The 25,144-nt window shown below is 45.2% G+C and overlaps 1 protein-coding gene across 4 annotated transcripts in view; it reads right to left on the reverse strand.

Annotated features, from left to right (window-relative positions):
- Positions 1-133: 133 nt before the first annotated feature.
- CLSTN1 (calsyntenin 1) overlaps positions 134-25,144 on the reverse strand; it is a 41,642-nt gene continuing 16,631 nt past the window's right edge. The window contains exons 3-19 of one of the 4 annotated variants that reach the window (XM_064172273.1): positions 23,812-23,841; positions 22,213-22,408; positions 19,419-19,627; positions 18,322-18,471; positions 18,041-18,226; positions 16,585-16,833; positions 14,760-14,881; positions 12,708-12,870; positions 10,521-10,571; positions 9,096-9,253; positions 8,225-8,373; positions 7,517-7,743; positions 6,957-7,127; positions 5,996-6,141; positions 4,439-4,574; positions 3,583-3,767; positions 134-2,779 (exon numbers count right to left, since the gene is read on the reverse strand). In XM_064172273.1, the coding sequence (XP_064028343.1) occupies positions 2,585-2,779; positions 3,583-3,767; positions 4,439-4,574; positions 5,996-6,141; positions 6,957-7,127; positions 7,517-7,743; positions 8,225-8,373; positions 9,096-9,253; positions 10,521-10,571; positions 12,708-12,870; positions 14,760-14,881; positions 16,585-16,833; positions 18,041-18,226; positions 18,322-18,471; positions 19,419-19,627; positions 22,213-22,408; positions 23,812-23,841 (2,723 nt within the window). In that variant the 3' untranslated portion in view covers positions 134-2,584. The remainder of the gene's footprint in view (positions 2,780-3,582; positions 3,768-4,438; positions 4,575-5,995; positions 6,142-6,956; positions 7,128-7,516; positions 7,744-8,224; positions 8,374-9,095; positions 9,254-10,520; positions 10,572-12,707; positions 12,871-14,759; positions 14,882-16,584; positions 16,834-18,040; positions 18,227-18,321; positions 18,472-19,418; positions 19,628-22,212; positions 22,409-23,811; positions 23,842-25,144) is intronic. The other 3 variants (XM_064172271.1, XM_064172270.1, XM_064172272.1) reach the window with 3 other exon arrangements.

The following is a 25,144-nucleotide window of genomic DNA, read 5'->3' on the forward strand; positions in this document are numbered from 1 at the left end:
GCTGAAGTCTTCCTGGGCTTGAGACAGAGCACCAAAACCACACCACAGCCCCTCCCTGCCCCCCAGCAGAGGCAAGTGAACACACAGGACATTTACCTTGATTCAGCTCCGTAAGAAATAACTGCAAACCACCTTCAGAACCAGAAATTTATTGTAGCTTATAGACTTTCCAAACTGACCTGTTACCAATATACACATCTGAAAAGTTATACCCACAGTGGCTACAAACTGCATCAGGACTCTTACAACCTTTCAGCATTACCATTAAGTCATGATCAGTTTTGGTCTAAAATACAGCAGCTACAGCAACAGTATATGGAAGGATTAAGTCTTCTACACATTAACACAGGACAACTGTCAGACATAAGTTAAAAGTTTCCCAGTTTACTTAAAACTAGCAGTTCTATTACCACAGAAGTAGTCAAAACCATTTCCCTGTTTTTAGAAATCTAAAAGTTGAAATAAAAAAGCCACCCCGGAGCAGTGAAGCTGCTTCTGTGCTTCCCCTCCCTGCTGCCAGCTCCAGCTCCCCTTGGGAAAGGCACTCCACAGGCAGGCGTCGCCCCGGATCGAACCCACCCTGGGCCCCATTTCACACAGCACCAGGTGAGCACAGGTCTGCTCTGGAAAGCAAAACTAGAGAACAGTTGGGGGCCTCCTCACCTCTCCTCTCTTTGTGTTCCCTCCCTTCGTGCCCACCCCTCGGCTTGCTGCTCCTCTAGCACGTGTACCCTAACCAGCCTGCTGGGAGATGGGGGCTGTGCACCTGGAACAAAGGCAGACTACAGACAAGAGTGAAAACTGGAGCTTGCTTACCGTGCTGAGGAGGCAGTGGAGTCCTAGTCTCCTGTTACAAGCAAAACGAGTTACTCTTTAGCGCATCTCCAAAGGTACAGCTCAAGGAAGCAGACACTCACTACGCACAGCTCTGCGTAGCCCAAAGGAAGTGGCAGAGAAGAGCCGACAGAAACTTAGCGCTCTCCACCGTGGGGGCATCACTTCCTTCTCGTACCTTTCAGCTATTTCTTAGCAAAGTCCTTTGCAAGTCCAAGTCAGAGCTGTGATCAGCAACAACCAAACCCCTCTGGACCTGGAATAACGTGAAGATGATTCCCAAGGTTGGCTGGTTGGATACTTGATGCTCTAGCTTCTCACCAGCAGGAAACACAATTACTAAGTGTAAACAAAGGCTTAATACACCAACAGTCCAAGTTACTGTACAAGGGGCTACAGGGAAGGAGCAGGAGTGTAACAGGAATGGTACCAGCTATGCCCCAAACCCTCCCACTACCAAAGCATAAAAATTAAACAGCAATAAAAAAAAGAATCCAACCCCAAAAGACTGCTCTATGGGGACTGGTAGCCAAGGTGCCCAGGTACACAGGTGCCAGGCTCTCCAGCTTCAGCTACCAACTAGACAAACAATCCACCCTGGCAGCAGTGTGAACAGACCATCACTGTACTACAGGCAGCCTCTCTGGAATGAATAGGAGCTGTGGCAACACCCCACAGCAACAGCCACTGCTTTGCCCACCACCCAGGCAGTGGGGTTTTCTTCTCCCCCAATAACTTAAAAGCCCTTAATGCAAGACTTAATTGGAGGGGAAAGAAAAACAGAACAACCCAGAAAAGGAAAACCAAAGAAAATACAAACAAGTGTATTGCACAGGGCAGCTGAACCTCTGCAGGGGTAAAGCGTTTACCATTTCTCACAAGCTTGTCCCTTCCCTCCACCAAGAACTGAAAGAAAAGGAGGTTAAAGAAAAGAAACATTAAAACCAGAGCGGGGCACGAGGGACCATGGCACCAAGGCCCCTGACACTGAAACATCTACACTAGAGAGCTGTGCCCGTGCTCCTGCTGCAGTAGTATGAGACTGGTAACATTTCATGCTGCATGATTACTTCTTTTTGTGTGGTTTTTGTCACTTTAGCATGTTTTACCCCCCCCAATCCCTGTTTTTCACTACCACAAATGACATAATTACAGAATTCCCACATATTTACAAAAGATTAAAAAGTCTGTTAATCTCCTACGTATTAACCTCATTCTGCCACTTTACACATGCACTAATTTGGGGGAAAAAATAGAAAAAGAGAAGAAAACTTCGAAGCCCTGAAGAGGCTGAACTGAGCAGCTTCACCCTTTGCCAAAGAGCCATCTCTGCAGCTTTTAAGAAAGAGAAGAAAGGAACAAAGCCAAGTTTGCTTTCACTGAGCAAAGGGGGAAAAGAGACCCAAAGCAGACAGTTCAGAACTTGATGTGCAATGGCTACAGAGCTGTAGAGTCACTTAGCTGAGATGAGATGAAGAACAAAACCAAAAGAGAAAGTGCAAGGTGGTTCCTCACAGAGCCTAAAAAAAATCCAGTCACTGAGGCATGGCTGAAGGAAAAGGCTAACTACAACTCTAGGAACAGCACCGGGGAGCAGCTGACAGAACACAGACACGGGAGGTGAGGGGGTGGGATCTACTGGCCAGAATGACTTTTGTTTTCTTCTGAAACACCATGAATCCTTGGTAGCAATGGAGTGAGTTACACTGGAGTCTTCTAGAGCAGAAACAGACAGAGGGGACAGCTAGAATCAGTAACTGAGGGTAGAGTCATCCCATTCCAGCTGTTGCTGTCTATTCACATTCTGTTGGTCCTCCTCCTGCTCTCCCTCTTCCTCCTCGCTGCTTTCAGACTCTGCACTAGTGATGTCATCTTCTTCCCCATCTTCACTTTCTTCTTCCTCTTCCTCCTCTTCCTCTTCACTGCTGTGTTGATCCTCATAAGTCTGTCAAGACAGAAATTGCCTGTTGGTATCATCCTGGCCAAATTCTGTCTAAGCTTTTGAATTGCTGAGGCACTAGACTGGGAAAGAGCTACCGCAGCCTGCTCACTGGTTTTAGAGGTTCAGCAGTAATTGGACAACCAGAAAAGAAAAAGAAAGCAGAGCTCTCTAAATAGCTTTGTAACCCTCCTAGCAGTCCTGTCACTCCAAACAAACTCATGCTGAAGTCTCGCCCAGCACTTCAAACCCTGCTGGAACAGACTGTGTCAGGAGGGTCACACAGAGAGCAGTGAGGTTGCACATCTTGTTCCCCATTCTCTACAAACGGAGATGGAAACATCACAAACACTCTTGTTTTGACAGTAAATCCTTTCTACTTGGGGAAAATAGGCAGTGAGCAGCATGATAAACACCAGCCCTGGACACTGCCCTGGAAAGGCCAATTAGGTATCATGAAGCTGTAACCCAGGCAAGACCTCAACTCTCAGCATTGGTCACTTGGGCACGACTGTTGGAAATGCAGAGTCAACCTCCCTGCTCTGTTCAGGAGCTGGGTTTGCTCCACTGCTCTCCGTGTGCAGTCACACCCACTCCAGCTGGAAAAGGGCATCTCCATGTACAATCACACCCATTCCAGCTGGAAAAAGGCATCTCCATGTACAATCACACCCACTCCAGCTGGAAAAGGGCATCTCCATGTACAATCACACCCATTCCAGATGGAAAAGGGCATCTCCATGTACAATCACACCCATTCCAGCTGGAAAAGGGCATTTTTCTGCTAAGTGCTGGCATGGCAGCTTTACCTCCATGGGGTTCACAGTGATGGTCAAAGCAGAGTCATCCCAGTCCATCTCATTCTCCTTCCCAGTGTCCTGGTCGCGCATCGTTCGCTGATGTGCGGCTCGGATCCGGAACACTCCCAGGATAATCATAAAAACCAGGAAGCTGACACAAACCACAATCACAACAGTGGCTGTGCTTGGAACAACTGCAACAAGAAAAGAAACACAATGCTAATAAGTGCTCCTCTGTTCCCATAACCTGCAGGAGGAAAATGGTGTGGCATAAACACTGTATTGTAGCTACACAGAGGCTGCTTCTCTAAGGCCACCTCAAAAAAAATCAGTTGGAGTCAGGAACTGAAACTCACTTCCTTAAGTTTAATTACATCAGTCTGAAGGACTGGGAACACGTGGAAAACAGATTCCACCACACACACTGACTCCTCTCTAAACAGCCTATTTTTCTTCCTCCCACATCCTACACCCATGCCAAATTAATATAATTAAAAGAGAAAGGACAGATAACTCATCAGGGGAATAATGCTGCAGTTCTTTCCTCCTGCCAAGAAATACTGTCCCAGTTCCTCACAGTCCTTTATCTGGGTCTCCCAGTCCCCTCAGGACTAGCACACCTCCCAGTTTCCAATGTGCACAGATCAACAGGGAGCTCTCCTGGCAGTAAGAGGCATTTCCTAGGTCTCCAGTAAATCCACTCCTCCTGCCTGGGCAACAGCAAAACAAGACTGAGTAGCCCAACTCAGATTATTAGCTCAATGTGCTGCTTCAAATCTGGGAAAAGCTCTCTGCAGCAAGCAAGCCTCTGTGACATTTTAACACCCCGAAGAGCAGCTGAACTTCAGCGACTGGGAACTCCTACCTGAAAATGGATGAGGGTTAGCCAAGTTGTGACCAGAGAGATCCACAAAGGTGTGGTGCACTGGATGAACGAACTGTGGTTGTGCAGCTATGTGGTTAGCATGTTCCACTGGGTTAGCTGTGTGGATCACATTCACCTAGGAGCAACAAGAAAACATTCAACTCCAGAAATGCAACACTTCACCTCTGAAGAGACAGGAAAAGACAAAACAGAATTAAGCCCCCACTCTATTTCCTAGAGCAGGCATCCAACCCTGCCTCAGCACAGCAATGGCTTGTGTCAGGGACAATCATCCTGATCAGCAGCTCACAGGCACAATTCCTTGCCATGAAGCCTTCAATTTGACAGTTTTAGTCTGGCAAGGCTGGGTACAAACACCAGAATTTGAGAGAAACCAGACAAAGCCACTTTAGCACCACCTTTGCTAGCCAGCCATTTTAATCATGAAGCAACACCATCTACAGAGACATGGCACACACTACTCACACTTCCTTCCCATCTTTTCTTACTCTGCTGTCCAGCTAACAGCAAAGGGGAAAATCCACATTACAGTCAAAGGGTTAAGAAAAAGTCTGCTCTTTCAAGTCTGCCCCAGGCTCAGGGAGGCTGGATTTGGGGGGCAAGCAGACCTCATCCTTTGCACGGTGTAGTTCATGCTTCCTTGCCAAAAAAGCAGAGCTAAATATAGCCCTCCTGTGGTGGAACACTGTGATATGGGTACCTGACCAGCTGCACAACAGGAAGAGAACACATTGAGTGCAGAGCAAGGAAAGCATTTGCATCTCAGCAGCTTGCTGAGTTCCCAACTCCAGCTCACAGAATTTCCTCAGGAAACAAACCCACATTGCTTAATGCAAACCTTTCAATTCTGCAATAGAGGAGGGTGCTCAGCCCACCACCACCACCCAATTAGTGGGGAATACAATTCACCTCACTGTCACCCCCTTGGCCAGCTTTAAGATCTACAAGTCCAAGCTCAAAGCTGAAAGATTCAGTGACATGTGTCAGCTCCACTCAGTAACTTGACATCCCAGCACATGGAATTTTTTTGTGCCCTTTATGCTTCTTCCATATGAGCATCCTAAGTAATAATTAGCCTGTACTGTACTGCAGAGGAAATGCAGTTTTAGCCTGCCTGTGCTCTTACATAAGCCTTGAGCATCACAGCAGCAAGAGTAAAGGATCCAGCAAGTTCATCTGCAGAATCCTGAAGGCCACTCAGGAGTAGTTCTGGTAGCACTACTCTCACTCTGATAGCTTCTTACCAAATTAAAACACTGCCTTTCCAGCTCAGCCTTTTCACCTGCACACTTCCATTGGCCATCCTACTTCTTCAAGAGCACAACAGTTTCACCTTATTTAAAGCTGAGGTGTCAGACTGAGACCCCATTTACATATAACACACAGCCTGAAATGCACACGTTTAATATTCATTCACAGGACAATTGATCAATCATGGATACAGATTTTTATCTATCAGCTGGGGCAGCAACTTCCACCCTCCTAGCTGGCTGTGCTCTAAAGCCTTTCAGAGCGATCAGGTATCAGCTTGCTCACCTCCACTTTGAACTCATTGCTGACATAGCGTCCATTCAGCTCAGAACAGACCAGTTTGAACTTCCTGTCGAAGAGAGCAACTGTGTGCCAGTTCCTGTAGTGTATCAAATGCAGAACCTCCTCGTAACTAGCCATGGTGTCGACCCCTGGGCAGAGAAAGACACAGATGCAGCCATTACTTTGCCACAGACTCCTGCAGCGCCATCATACATGCAGCAGGTGTCACTGCCTTTTGTCACCACCTTTTCTTGGCTGACACATTTTCTGTTCACAGGCTCACGGGATGTCAGGGCTTGGAAGGGACCTCCAGAGATCATCGAGTCCAGCTCTTCTGCCAGAGCAGGACCAGAGTCTAGCGCAGGTCGCACAGGAACACAACCAGATAGGGCTTGGACGTCTCCAGAGGAGACTCCACAACCTCTCTGGGCAGCCTGTTCCAGCACTCCGTAACCCTTACAGGAAAGAAGTTCTTCCTCTTGTTGAGGTGGAACTTCCTGTGCTGTTAGCAGGGAAAAGGTAAGACCACAGACAGACACCCACCCCCCTTTGTGGCTTCACAGCCAGTGGATTGATTCTGGATCAAAATGCTACAGGCTGTGAGCCTCACAAGGAGCTTGGCTTTCAAATACACCCAAGCAGTAAGGAACACTGCATGCTCCCAGGCACTGGTTCTCTGTGCAAGGGACAGGCCTTCCCTGGGGCAAAGTGTACCTCATTTCCACAGCCCAGAGGTACTTTTGCATTCACCTGCCACTTGGGACATGAGATAACAGAAAGAAGGTTCTAGAATGATGTGTTTTCTACAATCACAGCTTTCCACAAAGCAGCTGTTACAACTCTGACCTTGAAACTCCAGTCAAACCCACAGCATCTGAAATACACCACCTCTCCAGCACTCTTCCCACTGTCACTCTCTTCAGACCTTTCAGACCTACAAAAGACCACAAGTCATAACCCCTACCTGTGATTATCATGCCCAGGTTGGAACTACTCATCTCAATGCCTTTCTGCTGCAACCGTGTCATGTCAATCTCCAGGCTTTCCTGTTCCTGGTTCAGCTCCTCTCCTAGCACAGTCACCTCACAGGTATCCAGGTTGTGCATGATCTCTTCAGATACCAAAGACTCTTGCACTAAAAAGCAGAGAAAAAGCCAAAGTGGTCAAGCAGACAACAGCCCAGGAGCTACAAAATGTCACATGCAAACTCATCTCTTCTCCTAGAACAGATGTAAAGACCTAAGCCCAAAGTAAACAGAGCAACTATTCCTAAGCATTAAAAGCAAACAAGAAGAAAGCCAAAACCTCCAGCAACAGACAAGGAATAGTTACAGGAAGGTGACAGCCTGGGCCTGCTGCCCTTTCCAGGCACATTCCTGTTGGCAGAGCATCCACACCTTTCTCTTCCCCTACTACATTCTCCATCAAAAGAGAAATGCACATCTCGCTGCAAGGGGAAGATCTCCAGCACCATCACTGAAGGAGGAGAAGGCAGGCAACAGTTCCAAGCAGAAGAGCTGTTACCTGTAGGATCTTCATCTCCATCCCCCTCGGGCTCCACCTCCCGTGTAATGGTGCTTATGATGTGCAGCTCAGGGAAGAGGGCAACTCCCTCGGAGCTCTCAAACTCTGAAGCAGAGCGGGCAAAGTGGTTGATGCCACTAAGGCTGATCTTAGGCTCCTCTGGCTGCAGGACCATGACATATCCCTCCACAGAAGGGATGGAGACACAGGCATCTTCATTGAAACATCTGTGAGACACATAGAAGCAGTGTGGCACAGTCAAGGAGGCTATTTGAGAGGGAGGCACAATTATGCAGAGTAATTGCTTTATAAATGTTTAAAAGGCTCTGTCTCGGACCCAAGAGCCTTAGATAAAGTCATCAATTGCCTGGGAAAGTAAAAACTCCTCACCAAGGGAGCACTCTCACAATTAATTTTAACTTACAGTTAACATTTGGCCCCATTTTCTATGCCATGACTGACAGGCACAGACAGCACCTTTAAAGAAGGCTGTGACAGCACAGCCCTGCTGTGGGTTCTGCCTTTATTACACACTGCTCACCAAACCCTGGGGAGGAAATCAGAGTGCTGATGCAGATGACAATCACTGCACTCAAATGGGTGATGGCTACATACAGCAAGACTCCCATGCCACAGCTGAGATGCAGGAACCACTGCAGGCTCCAGTGTGCCTGCACAGGGGTGCCCTGTTGCAGCACATGCACTTACTTGACATCGGTGGTGATTTTAAGCCTCCGGATGCCAGGCGTTGGGAACTGTCGGGAATTCAGGTAGGAAATGTGCTGCATGGCCTTGTCAACTCTGTCAATGTCATCCCCCTCGATGCTCAGCGTCGACTGACTTGGATTCATGTGGATCTGAAACAGGAGAAGGGAGTGAGAGGACACTCAAGCAGTAGCATGAGCTGGTAATGGAAGCTGGGAGTTCGGCACTGCTGGGCCCGGTAAATGCTGGGATAGTTACAGCTGTACCCAAAGCAGGAAAGCCACTCTGCAGTGGTTCTGCAGCACAAAGTCTAACGTCCCTACTGACTGCCACTCAGCTTGGGAAACTTCACAGAATGCTAGAGGCTGGAAAGGACCTCTGCAGATCATCGAGCCCAAGCCCCTGCCAAAGCAGGGTCACCCAGAGCAGGGTGCACAGGACAGCTTCCAGATGGGCTTCGAGTGACTCTAGAGATGGAGAATTCACCACATCTCTGGGCAGCCTGTTCCAATGCCCCAACACCCTCAACATAAAGCTACTCCTCCTCCTGCTCAGATGGAACTTCCCATACTCATGTTTGAGCCCATTATTCCTTGTCCTGTCACCACTAAAGAAAGCCTGGCCCCATCCCCTGACCTCCACTCTTTAAGTGCTTTATAAGCACGGATGAGATCCTGCCTCTGTCTTCTCTTTTGCAGGCTAGGACAACCCAGTTCTCAGTGTTTCCTCATCAGAGAGATGTTCCTGTCTCCTGATCACCTCTGCAGCCCTTTGCTGCACCCTTTCCAGCAGGTGGGACACCAGAACTTGGCCAGCAAACCTAGTAACCATTACCAGCAAAGCAGTGCCCACACCCCCCGCGAGTCACCTTTACCTTCACGCCCTTGCCAGCGCCGTCAGCCATCTGCAGATCCAGGCCCTCTTTACAAGTGTACAGGCAATCAATCACCTTCTTGTTTTCCAGCTTGCCAGAACGAATCATCAAACCTGCCAGATTGCCTCGGAAGAACTGAGCCATGTGGAGTTCACCACCTTCATAAGGGGGAAAAGGAACAATCTTCATGGTTTTTGTTCTTCCCCCCCTCCCCTTTCTTCTGTACAAAACAACAAATATGCCTCTGGCACCAAAGTATTACATACATGCAGGTTAGTTTTTATCCATTCTGGGTGTTAACCTTGTGATTATGTTCAAGCATAAAGAAAGAATTCAACAGTTCACCATGCATATGGCCTTCAAAACAGCTGTAGCCATCTTGAACTGCACAACCAAGGCCAACATCTCCACAGCAAACGTCCCAGAGAAGCTGCCCATGCAGCGAGGTGGTGTCCTCAGAGGTGAGACAGAAGCAATGAGATGAACTCTGAAATCTGAACCCTCCTACTAGCTGGTTCTCAGCCAAACAGGCAATGCTGTCCAGGATAGAAGACAACAGAATCCTTCCTCTCGGTTGTCTACATCTGACCCCATCCTGACAGGCTCCCCTCACTCTCAAAGGATGGAAAGAAACTTCACAAAGTCGTTCAGCTCATTCTGAAAGAGGTGTCAGAGTCATTGCTCCCTCTGACAGTGCTGCCTTCTCTCTATGGACTCAAGCAAGTAGTTTAAACTCAGGTAACTCATTTTGAGACGTACCCTGGACACACTTTTAAGTGTCCCAGCTCAAGACACAAAATCCACTATCACTAGAATTCCTACTGAAATAAGATGGGGTAGCCAACCTGGAGGGCCTGTTAGGCAAAGCTGCTGTGCCCATTCATTGTTGGTAAGACCTGACATAACTGTTCTGACCAAATGAGTACCTACAGGTCTGCCTTTGACTTGTACAAAAGCAACTCATCTAAGTATCAAATTAGTCTTGCCTCAAAGTGGGGAGCAGAGGTCTCTCCCAGCCAACTGAATCATTGTAAGAAACACACACACCTCCACACATAAATACACACATAGGTGGATTTATAGACAGTGAGGTGCATTTAGGATGAAAGAAATCATAGCTGATACTTGACATCAGCAGCTTTACACTGCTCCTCACTGGATTCACCACGGCTGCCAATTTGTATGTGGATGTGCATTTGGGTGCAACCAAACAAAACCAACAAACCCTCCAAAAGAAAGACAGACAAAATAAAATCAGCTGATGAAGCTCTGGAAATAAAAGCACAATGAAGAAACAAGCCTAGGAGAGGATTATGTGAAGGTCAATGGCCCGAATGCAATGCCTGCATTTCATGCTGTGTGTGAGATGAAGCAATGTCTTGGCTTAAAAATGAAATAAAACGGTAGGGAAAAAACTCCAGCAACCTGCAGAGGTCTCAGGCAGAGTTTCATTGTCATTTTCACTTCCTGTATAGTCTGTGGAAAAGCAAGACAAAAGAACAGGACAAGAGGGAAAAGGGCAAGTAGTTACAATTTGGCAAACTTCCTTATCGCAGAAAATACACAGCAGCACTGCCCCCAGAACGGCTGCTTACACTTGACCCAGCTTCTCAAGGATGAGGAGACCTCTGAACACTAACAGCTGCAATGCAGGGAAGAAGCATTCCTGCCTCGGCAGGAGAGCACGACATCCACGAGGACACAACCTGAGGAGCCTGGCACACAAGCTGCAGTGGAAGACGTTAACCACAGACCCCTCACCTCGCCCCAGCCGCTGTTAGCAACAAGATACAGCTCAGCCACTGGCTCAATTGATTTTTTCCCTTCTCTCAACTGCTAAAGGAGAAATTAAGGTGAGATCCAGCCTGTATCAGCAAATCACCCAAAGGCATTAAATGCTGATCAAAAGGAGCCATTACTGACATAGATTTTGTTTGGTACTAGTATCAGAGGTATTAAGCTGTCAGTTTATCAGGTGCAGGCGTCCCGGTGGGGAAGCTCCAAAAATGGAAGCCAGCTTTTAATCTTTCAAAAGAACTTCTTCCAAAGCATAAAAACCTCTCTCTCCTTCGAGGTGAGCTGCATATGTAACTTTGAGCAGCCTGGATTTACTCCAGAACCTTGGTAACACAAAGAGAAGGGTGGCTTTTTGCACTACCGTCACTCCTTTGGCAGACACTCATCCCCCTGTGTTTTAATCTCCTAACAATCAGGCTTTTGGTGGCAGCACTTAGAAGGCAGTGCCTCAAGTTCTTCTACTCCAGACTCCTGAAATGCTCCTACTTCAGTCTGTTATTCAAAAGAAAAGTCTTATGGGAAGAAATTAAAGAATCATACAATGGTGCCAATATAAAAGCAGAGGACTTCTTAAACTAAACATATATGCTTCAGTTAGGATGCAGAACATATATGGAAGCCATCACAATTCATACACTTAGCTGAAACAGTTTCCAAGCTCCAGTTTCTTGAAGAAACCCAGCCACTATAGCTTCCCTTTGAGCTAGAAGGGATAGTTGGAAAGTCACAAACAGAACAAGATGAATTATGAAGAAAATAATTAACTGACTCAAAGGGAAGGCCAACAGAATGAGCTTAGCACTGAAACTGAATTAATACTGAAAGACAGTGGACTTGCCACAGAAGAGTTAATTTGATTTAGAGAGTACTTAGATAATTTAACCTCCCTTCACACTTCAAACCCTTAAAACTCAAAGAGGAAGGAGACAGTATAAGACAGAAGACCTAATCTGATGAACATGTCTCCCAGCTTCCCATTTGTCATTCACTCACGAGTTGCTCCTATGCATTATTGCAGACTGCAGCTATGGTCCATGCTTTGAACTAGAGCCACACAGGAACGATCCAACACTGCTTCATCTCTAGGCAAAAAGATGAGCTTTACCCCAGCTATGCTCTAACTTGATCAGCAAGCAAACATTTCCGTTCAGGACCGTGAAGCAAGAGCCTTGTCACAAAGAGCTCTGGTAACCAGCCTCCGTGGTCAGATGCATTCTTCTGCTCCTCAGGCTTTGCAGAGTCAGTTTCCCGAGCGTTAAAGCAGAGGAATCAGCATTTCACAGCTTGTAGAATAGCAGGGTTTAAGACACAGTCTGCATACAATACAGCAGGTGCTTTCTGTGTTTATTTTTACAAGCAGCAGTGGTGGCAGCATCACTGTGGCACCTTGCTGAACTGTCTGCTGGTCCTGCTTCCATTTATGAGAACACTTACCCTACAATAGGCTTTTTTAACCTGCTGGAAATTAAGTGTTCTGCTTAGTAATCTGAAGGCTATGACCTTCTCTTATAACTGCTATTAAAAATAAGCTAGCTACATTCCCATGGTAACCACAAAATTCACTTGGCAAGTACCTTTTATGTTCCACAGGCACCTGGGACAAACAAGCACCACAAAAATATGGAAAAAACTGACTAAAAGAGGAAATATGTGACACTGGCTAGGAGCAAAAAGCATCTGCAGGAGACAAAACAAGTTATCTTCCAAGCACTAGAAAATCTGCTGTGTGATTCTAGGCTAAGCACACAGACTTCATTAAAAAAAGCCCAACCCCCAAAAGTTAATGAACATGAGGAACAGTTGGTCAGTGGTTACCTTGCCAGCACGCTCCAACTACTAGCTGTGTTTCTATCTTTGAAGGATGAAGTGGGTAATCTTCAGTCACTGGGAAAGGATCATAGGAAACACCATCTACATAGAGTGTCACTGCAGGAAACTCGACGTTGAGGACGTAATGATGCCACTCTTTGTCACAGACCTGAGCAAAAGAGAGTTTCAACAGCTCTGCATCGGTCGCTCGCTGGCGTGTGGCACACTGCGCAGCCTCACACGCAGGCAGCCAGCCTAGGAGCCCGCACAGATATATTTGCATGCATCTGAGAAAAGCAAGCTGACTGTCAAACACTTATTAATAGCCTCTTTTCTTCTACTGCCAGTGCAGGAAGCTGCATCTATTTTCCTTCCTTTCACTGCCGTGGTAGCTAACAACAGCACGGTTCGGTTTCAGTGCAGATATCCACACGCGAGCGCGTTCCCAAACGCTGCAGTAACACAACACCACTTGGCAAAGGACCTCTGCTTGCTGAGAGGGATTATTTGGAGGAAAACATGACTGGTTTGAATAGGGGAAAAAAACCTTCTGAAACAGAATTGTTCCTAGTGAAAGCTGATTAGCTTTTGGAAAGCAACAACCTTCCCATAAGGATGTATGTGGGCATTTCACCATGAAAACAGCACACGCTGCCCCACAGAGAAAACAGCATCTAGCCAGGCACGTTGGGAAGTACCTCACTGCAAAACAAACCTGTGACTGCAACCTAAAGCAGCTAAAAGACCCTTTATTAATGCACAGATGCATTAATTCTATCACTCAGATCTAGAGGGCTTGAAAAGCACGGAAAGTATTTAGTCCCTTCTGTCTCATTCTTCATGATCATAAACATAATGAAATGATAAAACTAAGTAGGACTGACATCAAGATTAGTTCTCGGAGCCTCCACTTTCAGCTCTAAACCAATTAAGAATACATGACTGAAAGAATACAGACAACTCCTCTCTAAATAGGAAGCAGAAAGTACCTGCATCCCTCAGAGGCCTATTAACTCTATTTTCATGGAGCAAAATCTAATTAAGAAAGCTGATTTGTAGCTACTGCTCACAACGTGTAAAAAGTCACCAGTTTTATTTTAGTGGGAAAAAAGGATTAAGAAGGGAAATTTTTCTCTTATCCTATTAACAGTTTGAAATGTCAGAGGCTCAGAAGGATTTTCACACTATAAACAAACTGGAATACTTCTGTTTTCTCATGCATACTACTACATATGGGATTTAGTGGAGATTAATGATATCAGAGCCACAGGATTGATATTGTATTTGGACATATAAATCCACATTTTCCTACCTGTCAGGACAATAACTTGCACTTTATTTATTGAGTATCTCACAGGGCTTAAAATAAAGCCACTCAAGTAGTATTTTATGTTCAAGATGAAAAGGTCTAGCTGAATCTATCTCTGGCAACTGATCACAAGTCAGTCTGGTTGGGCTCTATAAAACATGACATCAGAAGTCTGGAGTTAAAAAAAGTATCCAATTAATAACTATTATCAGGGAGTTTAGTTTCCCATAGTTTTCATAGAACCCTAGAGTGGTTTGGCTTGGAAGGGACCTTAAAGACCTTCTAGTTCCAAGCCCCTGCCATGGACAGGGACACTTTCTGCTAGACCAGGCTGCTCAAGGCCTTCCTCAATCACCGTGGCCTTGAATGCCTCCAGGGAGAGGGCATCCATGACTCCTCTGGGCCATGTGTTCCAGTGTCTCATCAGCCTTAGTGTAAAGAACTTCTTCCTAATCTCCAGTCTAAATCTCCCCTCCTCAAGCTTCAATCCATTCCCTCTTGTTCCATCACTACAAGCCCCTGTAAGAAGTCCCTCTCCAGCTCTCCTGTCGCCCCCTTAAGGCAGTGGAAGGCTGCTCTAAAGTCTCCTTGGAGCCTTCTCTCCTCCAGGCTGAACAACCCCAGTTCTCAGAGTCCGTCCTCGTAGCAGAGGTGCTCCAGCCCTCTGCTCATCTTGATGGCCTCCTCTGCAGCCACTCCAGCAGTTTCACTGCATTCCAACACCTTACCAAGTGCCCTTCCAAACTTACCTGATTGAGTTTCCAGTGAAACTCTGCAGGTTTGTATGTTTTTCCCTCTGCAGGATCTTGGCGGAAGAGGAAAACGAGGCGGCAGTTGTGCACGTAGAGTGTGTAGTGGTGCCGGTTCATATCTGCAAAGCAGGTTGCATGTCCATTATTAGCATTTTCTGGGAACCTGAGGAACTCCAGCAAATTCACCTGTGCTGCACTACACATGTCCCCAAGTAACTGACAGGAAGAAACTAACATAGAAGTAAAGCAGGCACGCTAAGAGGAACGTGAAAGGTCTGCAATGCTAACTAGGGTGAAGGCTGTTGAAGAAGCCATGAGTAACAGACTGCACAGTAAACAGACAGATCTATCGCCAAATTCCATCTAAACCAAGGTATAGGACTGAAAACTCAGAGATAAACCTGTCAGAAAGAGAAAAAGAGTAAGAGCTCTATTTATAAACAGAAGAGCTTTTTTTGCTACAAATGAGGGGCTCCTACCACATGAAATTACTGTTTTGGAGCAGGTAGAGCTGACGGCAGGTGGACAGGCTTTCCTCAGAGAAAACTATACAGTTGTAGCTCTAAAGGATTAATCATTTGAAATAAACACAGAAGTGAGATGCCAGAAACAGGCAGGAGTAAGGAAATGTTGTCTGCATCATCTGCTCCATGGCACAGCTGAGTCAAAAAAGCAGGGAACAAAAAAACACCAAACCGATGCCAATCCTTCAGCCCAAGGCACTAAATCTCCCTGTGCTGCTCCAGTGCAATACAGCCCAAATTGCCTCCCTCCAGCAAACCTAATTCCAGTCTTTTAATACTGCAGAACATACCACTGAAATAAAGGCAAATTAGATTTATGCTACCAGAAACGATCTGTAGCAAAGCAAAAACCTGCATGGTTAGGTCAAACCAAGGAATTAAAACAGGAAAGCTTGACTGGGGAGTTTGTTTCCTCTGTACTAAAAACCAGCAAAAAACTCCATCTGAAGCTGCCTCTTTTTCTTTGCTCCAGTTCACTCACTTCAGTGAAGCCAAAGGTTTTGGGTTTTGATAAACAGGAACGGGTGAAGGTAGGGAAAAGAGAATGACTGTACCTTGCTCTGAATCAGAACCACTTTCCTCCTGTTCAAAGAATGCTTTTAGGATGTTACAAATACTGTTAAATCTTTCTGACTTCCAAACAAAATTTCAGATCCATTCAGTGTGCTCACCTCTGGCAAACCTTGCAGTATGTTAACCAAAGTATCTGCCTAATACACTGAACAAATCCACTCTGCCAACTAGCAAAGACAAGAATTCTTTTAGCCCCATTAGAAAGCAATTATGGAAACAGGGTTATCATATTTCCTTATTAATAGTATCTTCTAAATGATTGTGTCTGTAGCATTCACAGAGACTGAAATTATGCAGAGAGATAAAAAAAAACTTTATCACTGGGGAAAAGTGAAACAATCTCCTAGAAAAAAAAAAAAGAAGATGTAGTAGCAAATGCTGTCCTCCAAACCTGATATATGAGCCTCATGATTTTAGGCAGCATCAAGAATAAATCTGTCTTTGGAGATGCAAAATCAAGACTGGATTGCCAGAATAAATCATCTACCATGACAAAAACGAACGCACAATGTAAATTCAAACAGAATTAGGACAACAAGTCTGCCTCATCTGAAGCTAGATAATCTAAGGCCATGCCTATAGGTAAGCACAGACTTTTACAGTCCATTTCCCTTCCAAGGAAAACCTAAGGCAGAGTTCTCACCTGAGCTGCCACAGCATCTAAAAACCACCACACGACCCCGCCGCCCTCCACGACATTGCTTACACCTGAGGTACTGACACACCTGTCTTGTCTGAATTGCACAGAATTGTCTCCTTCTCTTTGGTTCCAGGCCCGTGCCTCATCCACACTGAAATCATGAAGGGCTCTTTTAGATTGACTGTGACAACACCATCTGGAATCTTCACAGCTTGTGTGCCATTAAATTCAAACACTTGGTCGCTGTCATGACCATTATCGGTAGGAAGTCCTATTGTCCAGTTAGCAACACTACTTGGAGGGGGAAGCAGCTCAACTGTGCCAGCAGCAGCACCTGCAATAAAAACAATCAAATGAAAAAAGGTAGAAATGAAAGAGATTGGTTTCAAACTGGTTTTCTGAGCAGTAATTTTTCAGCAGTGCCAGGATTAATGGTTGGCCTCGATCCCAAAGGTCTTTTCCAACCCAAACAGTTCTAAGATTATCACCACCAGCAGACAGGAAGCAATTCTCCTTTTAAATGATGTGGCACTAATAATAGAACACCTAATATCAGAATCTCTCCCATACACTTAGCTTCTGGGTAGATGACTAATCTCACAGAGATTGTTCTGCCTAATATCCCTACGCCTGCAGAACCTCATTTTGCCTCTATCTCAGGAACCACTTACCCTCAGCCCCACGAACACAATGCCTTTCTCTCGACACTAAGAGTTGTAAGACTAATACCCATCCAGCTGAAGAGGGCTGCATAAGCATCCTCTCCCAGATTTCTGCCTAAGAATATCCTAGTCAAGAACAACGATATCCAGCTGGTACTTGCCATGCTGGGTTTTTTCCCCCCACTTCAAACCTAAATCATTGATGTCACAGTGACCTTATAAGGGAACAGCTTAGAAATTGCCCAGGTCTCTGCTAGGGTTACATCATATTCACACTTGAACTTCAGCTGAAGACATAAATCAGTAGTGATAATTAACCCTGTAATCCCAACTCTTCCATACCAGCCACAAAGATACCTAAACTTTTCACAGGACCCATAACTGGAAGAGAAACAAGTGCCAAGATGCCCTTTATTGCCTGGCTAAGCACTGTACACATTTAACTGATCCAAGTAAACCATTTCATCTCAACTACACTTTCCTGGCTTTCTCATCTACTTGTTGATCATGTGGTTCTTTAATTGGATCCCTCACATCCAGCATGCCTCAAAAAACCACGAGGTTTTAGTGGCCATACCCTTCCACATATATATATATCTCTCATTGTTTCAGCTCTTGAATCTCCTGTAGGGAAATTATTCATCTATATAAGCTACTGGAGAGGCATTTAAAGAAAAAAAAGAGTCTTTACTGCGTTTGAGAATTACTTTAGAAGTCACCTTCAGCTAATTTCATGCTTTTTATTGCTTGCTAAAAAAGAAGCTGGAGGAAACTACATACAAATGAAGTCCTTATCTACTCGTTGACTTGTGGCCTAAAAGAACAGTCAAAGATAAAGTAATAAGCAAGGGAGATGACTTTAAAGGAAAGCATTCTCACCACAGAGTCTGTGAATGGATTTCTCAGAGTAGGTGTCTCTATCACAGCCTTTCCCAATGTGACTGGTCTCTAGTTCAACCGTTGCTTCAATGGAGGTTATGGGCTCATCGCACGTCTCCAAACGCATGCCAGGGAAGAGAGCTAAGGAACCAGTACCAGGCTCATATTCTATTCTTTTGCTCCAACCTGTGTATGTATCCAAAGAAACATCATCAACCTCTCACATTGTGCTGAAGGTGCTGGCAAATGCCAAAGGCAGATAGGAAGGAGAGCAAACTAACCTTGCCAGCCAGGCTTGCATGTCGGCTTAACGCTAATTTTAACCAGCACATCCTCAGCAGCTCTCTTCTTCCCGCAGTCATAGGCTGTCACTGTCAGTTTGTACTGATGCTCTTTGCCATAATTTAACTTCTCTGTGTTTTTTATGTAACCTGACACACACACACACACACAAAAGCAATAATCAGATGTCAATACCTGCTCATTTCTCAGTCACTGACAGCATCAAATGCATTCAGGTACCACCTACATACTTGATGCAGATACCAAGGATCCAATAGACACCTGCAAGTGAATTAGCCCTTCACTATTTGACTTCTGAATGCCAGACATCAGGTGCTGCTCCTTAAAAATGCCATAAACCAGAGAGAGCACACACACAACAGCAGGTATAGACTTGATCAGCAGTGTATTACTCAAAATGAAACTGTTCACAGCCGGTAACTGACACACAAATTGTTAGGCATGTGGCAGGATTCTCCAGCTTTATTAATTTGCACATCTATAAAAACTGTTCATTGGCAATGTGGATCCCCAAAAACTCCAACTAAAGGCCACTGAAAAATGTTTTGCTTTGCTTAATCAGATTTTAAAGAGACCACAGAGGAACAGTGGAAAGGAAGTAACCTCAACAAATCACTACATTTCGAACTCAATAACTATGATCACCTCCAGAGCCACACACAAGCAGCTCAAAAGTGAAAAGCACACACATGGAATCCCAACTTTTGAGAGCTGATTAGCAAAAGCTAAGGAAACTACAAGGGCAAAAGAAGAGGCCTACTAAGAGCTGGTTTCAAAGAGAATACAGCTTCCATATTTGCTTTACTCTGCAAAGCATGCCACAAGAAACTACAGACGGTGCAACAGATCATCTGCTCCTGACATCAGCGGACAGCACACAGGACTGGCATTGAAATCCATCTCACTTCTCCCCACCATCAACTCAAGCTGCTGAAGTGAACGTGGCCACTTAATGATCTGTGGTAGGAAAGGGCTAAAAGAGGAGCACTGGAGTTTTACCCTGCCCAGTCTGAAGAGCTGTTCTTAGGATGGCAAAAGACAGTAATTCCCACTCCACCTCACACCATCTCCTTACCGTCTTTGTCAATAGCAAAAGGTACATCCGGAGTTACAATTTCATAACTGCAGATCTGGCTGAACTGTGGTGAACAATCTGCATCCACTGCTTCCACCTTGAGGATGTTGTCATACCTCTTCCCTTCCACAGCAGTTGCTTTGTAGGACTTCTCTTTGAACACAGGAGCATACTCGTTGACGTCGTTCACCTGGATATGGACTGTTGCTCTGCAGAGGAAACGGAAAGCTCAGCATCCTATCTGCTGCAAAACTCCAGCTCATGCAAGAAGCCTGCCACAACAGCTCCCTCTCTTACAGATGAAGCTATCCTTTGGAATTTAAGCTCCTGCAAGGAAGTGATCAAAGACTAATAAAACAATCTCAACTACCTGCAGTCCTGTGTGCAGTTCTGGAGCCCCAAAACAAGGAGGACATGGAACTGTTGGAGGCAGTCCAGAGGAGGGCCAGGAGGATGCACAGAGGGCTGCAGCAGCTCTGCTGTGAGGACAGGCTACAAGAGTTGGGGCTCTGCAGCCTGGAGAAGAGAAGGCTTCAAGGAGACCTTATAACGACCTTCCAGTCTCTGAAGGGGACTTACAGGAAGGTTGGGGAGGGACTATTGACAAGGTCTAGCAATGACAGGACAAGAGGTAAGGGGTTTAAATTGGAAGAGGGAAGATTCAAACTAGATGTTAGGGAAGAGTTCTTTACAGTGAGGGTGGTGAGACACTGGCACAGGTTGCCCAGGGAGGCTGTGGCTGCTCCCTCCCTGGAGGTGTTTCAGGCCAGCCTGGATGAGGCACTGAGTGACCTGTTCTAGTGGGAGGTGTCTCTGCCTATGGAGGGGGTTGGAACTCAATGATCCTTGATGTCCCTTCCAGCCTAAACCATTCTGTGACTCTACCCTCCCTAGGAAAGCAGTGGATGTTTTCCCCGCGTGCTGCTGCACAAGGCAATGTAGCTTCATGCTTCCTATGGCTATTTATTTGCAAATAAAATACAAATGCTTCTACTGCAACTATTAAGTTGCCACCATTTTGCAGACACACAGCAAAATACAGCTGTGACAAAGCAAGCTTTTACTGCTAGCAGCACAATCCTTGCTCTCTCCTGCTGTCAGATTATTGGATACAAACACCCAATTTTTATTGCGAGTGACTGACAGTTAAGAGCAGTCTTAGACCAAGAGCTCAGTCAAGTGCATTTGATTAGCTTTCTTTTGCTAATCAAGTACTGAGCTGTAAGTCAGTGTGAACTTGCTTATTTCTTGCATGTAGGAATGAGAGATCAGACAATTGAAAGGGAAGAATCACAGCAGTGGAAGATGCACTTTAACACATGATATAGTAGCTGGTTAGATAATCCTGAACAAATTGGATCTTGAATTCGGTCTTTTCATGCCTGTCACTGATTGCTGCCATATACAGAATAGGAAAACAATTCAGCTTCTGCCAATGACCCAAGGAGGAAAGGTGAATAACAAAAACCATCTGGAATGCAAACTGATAAAGAATTCAACTGCTACAATCCTTCCACAAAAGCAAAAGTTTTCTGATGCTTACGCTACAAAAAAAAGTCTTTAGGGATTTATTTTAGCCTATGTGCTACACAAACGCCACAAAAAAGAGCCTTCTCTACCAAACACACTTTATATTCTTGTCTTTAAAAGCTGAACTCCAAGATGACTAGAAGCCAAACAAACACACAATAAAATTTTCCTGGCCCGTGGCTAACAGTGGTTTGTAGGTGCAGGTCTTGGAATCTCCTCATCCTGCTGTGGGTGCAGAAGAGCTGCAGAGCACACTGCCAGATCTGTGCTGGTTCCTTACCTAGCTATGAATTTGGGTAACCATAATTTCTACTAGGGCCATCAGAAGAAACTTCCTATCTGAGTTATCCAACACAGGAAAATAGGTAAGTAAGCCCAGATTCTACAGTTCTATCCAGTTGAACAAAGACTGATTCCTGCCAGCCCAACAAAACATTTACTGCCCTCTGTCCCTTTGAAATCTTTCTTCAAAAGTAAAACTGAATATCAAATGGGGCAGATCTCTTTTCCATAAGTGCAATCCCTAGGGAGACAACTTCCTGCTGCCTGTTTGAAGCTTTGCAGAGTAAAGAGGTTGTCTTTGTCACTGAGAGCTGCTAGGCTGTTCCTCATCTTATGCATGTCCTTCTTCACTTTACTACCCTTCCACGTGCTCTGCAGATGTTTACACCAGGGTGTTAAAGAGTTATTCTCAAGTAGATTTGCAAGAGAGTGTTTTATATTGTGGTTTTCTCTTCAGACAAAGATAAGCTGGAGACTGCTTTGTTCTCATTCTTTAATCAGGGCAGAGATGAGCCTTATGCTACTGATCTTGAGCTTCATTTGGTGCAGGCGCCGGGAAACGGCAGCGACATGCGCGCGCCCTTTGCCATTTTGTCAGGTCTTACACAGGCTGGCCTCCTGAAGCAGGCTTTGCTTTGGTCTTAGGAACTGAGTACCAGTCCAGCTCCAGTATCCTCTGCAAACTCTTGAGGTCAGCTCCAGCCAGATTTCTGCTCCACGAGCACTTTTCCTGCTTCTGCCCCCACGCTGCTTTCCAGCACAGACTCAGAGACAGCCCAGGACAAAGCAGTATCATCTGCAGCACAGCTAAAGGGCTGCACACCCACTACATTTCCACTTCCCTGCCATTTCCACCACCAGTGCACAGAAGTCTTCCAGTATTAACGCTTGGCTTACATTTAAATACACAGACCACAAATCCCCATGAGCCAGAGACTACTTGAAACCAAACTTCCCCTCTGCCCACCACAGACTGACTTACTTGTGGGATTTTTTTGCATTGGCTCCATCTGGTCCCTTTCCACAATCATAAGCCTGGATGGTGAAGGTGTAGTCCTTCTGCAGCTCACAGTCAAGCTTTTCTTTAGAGCGTATTATTCCCTCACCAGTGGATTTATCCACTACCACTGCTTCAAAGGGAACATTCTGCCCATGAATTTTAAATCCACAAATCTCACCTACAGAGTCAAAGTAAGAGAGGTTAGGACTGGTCACAATGATTAGACTTTTTCTTTAATTAAATAAATGAGTATTTTGCAGCCAAGGGTTTGTGAGGGTCTGTGGACAAAGCAAGAGCACTGTGCTTTAAAATGGGTGATTCGGGGAACTTTAGTAAAAAGAAGCATACGTCTGCCTTCCAAGCAACTGGTTTAACTTTGCATCCATTCATGCAGGAGTACAAAAGAGAGAGAGAGAGAGAAATGTAGACAGGCATTTCACAGGAGTACTTGAGATAGCTCTAGGGTAAGAGTAGATCTTATGAGAGCATACAGCCAAGGCCACTGGTGTAATCTTCTATGCCAAGCTACTGGGAATAGCTGGGCAGCTCGTTTATTTTGACCAGAGCAAAAGGTTAAAATGCACAGTTACAAGTCAAAGGATAAAGAAGCTTCAAGTACAGATTCAGCACCATAATTACAGAAATTCTGTCAAGGGAGCAAAGAACAAAGTCTTCCTGTGCAATGTACCTGGCTAAAATCAGGGAATCAAAATAAACCATTGAATGAGAAAGGTAGAAATACCAACTTCTCAGGCATCCATTTCAACAACTATCCACTAACACAGATCAAGTAGGTTAGCCAAGGAAATCTCTCACATGGAACAACGGAATAGGTTTTCCTTTCTATTCAAACTCCCCAGCCTGACAAGCTTGCAAGAGAAATCCCTAGCAGGTCACTCTAGAACACACCTAAGCCTTAACTTAGACTACAAGAGCTTCTGCTGGCATAGCTAGGTCCATCTGTCCTCACATCATCCAGAGCGAGCCTAGCTCGCCGAGCTGTGCTAACAAAAGCCACTCCAGGAGCAGTCTGACCACTTCCACAGGGGTTTTACCTAACTTGCTGTGTTTGCAAGGTGATTTGGTCACACCAGCATTTTGCCACTGCACTTGCAGTGGTATCATGGTACCATGAACGCACTCCTCCTGCAAACGTGTCTAGAGGTATTTGATCCTGATTTGAGACTACTGAAGGGAGTGGACTGCAGGGAAGATGTTCCAACGCTTCAGCAGTCCAGTATTGCTTCACAAAAAGCCTGTGGCTGTCCCAGGGAAGTCAGCTCTCAGTGAACTCATCAGCAAGCACTCATTTCCCCCAAAACAACCTCCTCGGTGGCCACAGAGCGTGCAACAATCCCAAGTGGTTCAAATGGATGTCTGATGGACAGATATTTCTAGCCAAGGGTTTGGATACATAACAGGATTTTTATCAATCTCTTTTACAATAGAAAAAAACTGGGAGCATAATAAATGGGACAAAAGAGCATGACAGGATCTTCTGTTTAAGTGCTGATTCCCCATTTCATAACCAAAGTTAGTAGGTTAATAGTCATAAAAGGGATAGAAAGAACCCTTTATCACCTTCTTTGGTGACTGTCACCTCAAAACTCTCTAAAGGGAGAAAAGATAAACCCAAGTCAGTAACAGGAAAGGTCGAAAGGGAGCAAATAAGGAAAAGGCAAAGATGCACACATTACACAGAAAAGCTCTGGGAAAATTGACTTTGAAAATTCCAGTGGTGATCTGCTGTAACTGCCACAGGTTTAGAGGTTTAGTTCTGGTAAGTATGATTTTATCCTTTAACTCCAGGTTGTCTTCTGCAGAACTCTGAAATATTTAGAGTTTATCAAAAGGCTTTTTTCTTTCTTTTTTCCCCCTTTTTTTTTAATACCAACTGCCAAACCAAAGCCTTTTTCAAACTTCCATGCTGGTTAAGAACTATCCACGCAGGAGAATTCCTTACAATGTATTTCTACTATTCTGTGTAGGGAAGACATGGTAAATAATCTAAACAAGGTTTATTCTAGCACACTGAAACTGCTATGCTTCTACAATCAAACATCTTCACACTTCCCTTCCGAGTTCCAGGAGAACTGTTTTAAACAGTCACAGGATTTTTGTGCTTCTATGTACACTTTTATCAGCCTAAGCAGTACAACACCTGGCACTTACAAAACTCACATTCCACATCAAACTCAACTGGACTACTGCCATAACTCATGGTGACCCTAATGAACATACAAGCTCTAACATAAGAAACAGAGCAGGGAGCTATGTGTTCTCCTAGCCCCACATTGCTTTTCCAGGTTAAACAAGCAACCAACAGCTGCTACCACTTTAGCCTACTGCTGAAATGCTGTGCTGCTGAAGGGAAGAGATGCAGGTGCTTAGCTACAATCTGCTAGTGCAGAGGATGCCCTCTAGCCACTCTAGAAAAGTCCAAGTGTCTATACTGTCCTGGACCTTCCATCCTTAGGGCAGAGCTCAGGTATCCTGGAGTTTAACAATGGTACCAGAGTGTGACAGACACCTGAGTGGTTTCACAGTCCTACTGCAAAGGCAGTTAACCCTCTCCTTCACTCCCTGGAAATCATAATTTGTTGACCCCCCTGAACTATCACCTCCACCTGTCAATTATTTTTTACTGATTGTCATCACCTTTGACCTGAATTCCAGTGCAACAAAGCAGACCTCCACCCTTACAATCACTTCTAGCAGGTCTCCCGTTCATTCTCACCTATTTCAGACAACTTTCAGTAGCATATATTCAAGTCTCCATCCTAGAGTAGCCTTAAAAAGGCAAACTGGCAGTTTAGTATTGCAGCAGAAATACAGTTAAGGAAAACTACTTTACAATGCAGCATATTTCCTTGTCCTTCGTTTCAAAGGAGACAATTTCTGAAGCAGCTCTCAT

The sequence above is a fragment of the Pogoniulus pusillus genome, chromosome 36 (assembly GCF_015220805.1).
Source record: "Pogoniulus pusillus isolate bPogPus1 chromosome 36, bPogPus1.pri, whole genome shotgun sequence".
Lineage (NCBI taxonomy): Eukaryota > Metazoa > Chordata > Aves > Piciformes > Lybiidae > Pogoniulus > Pogoniulus pusillus.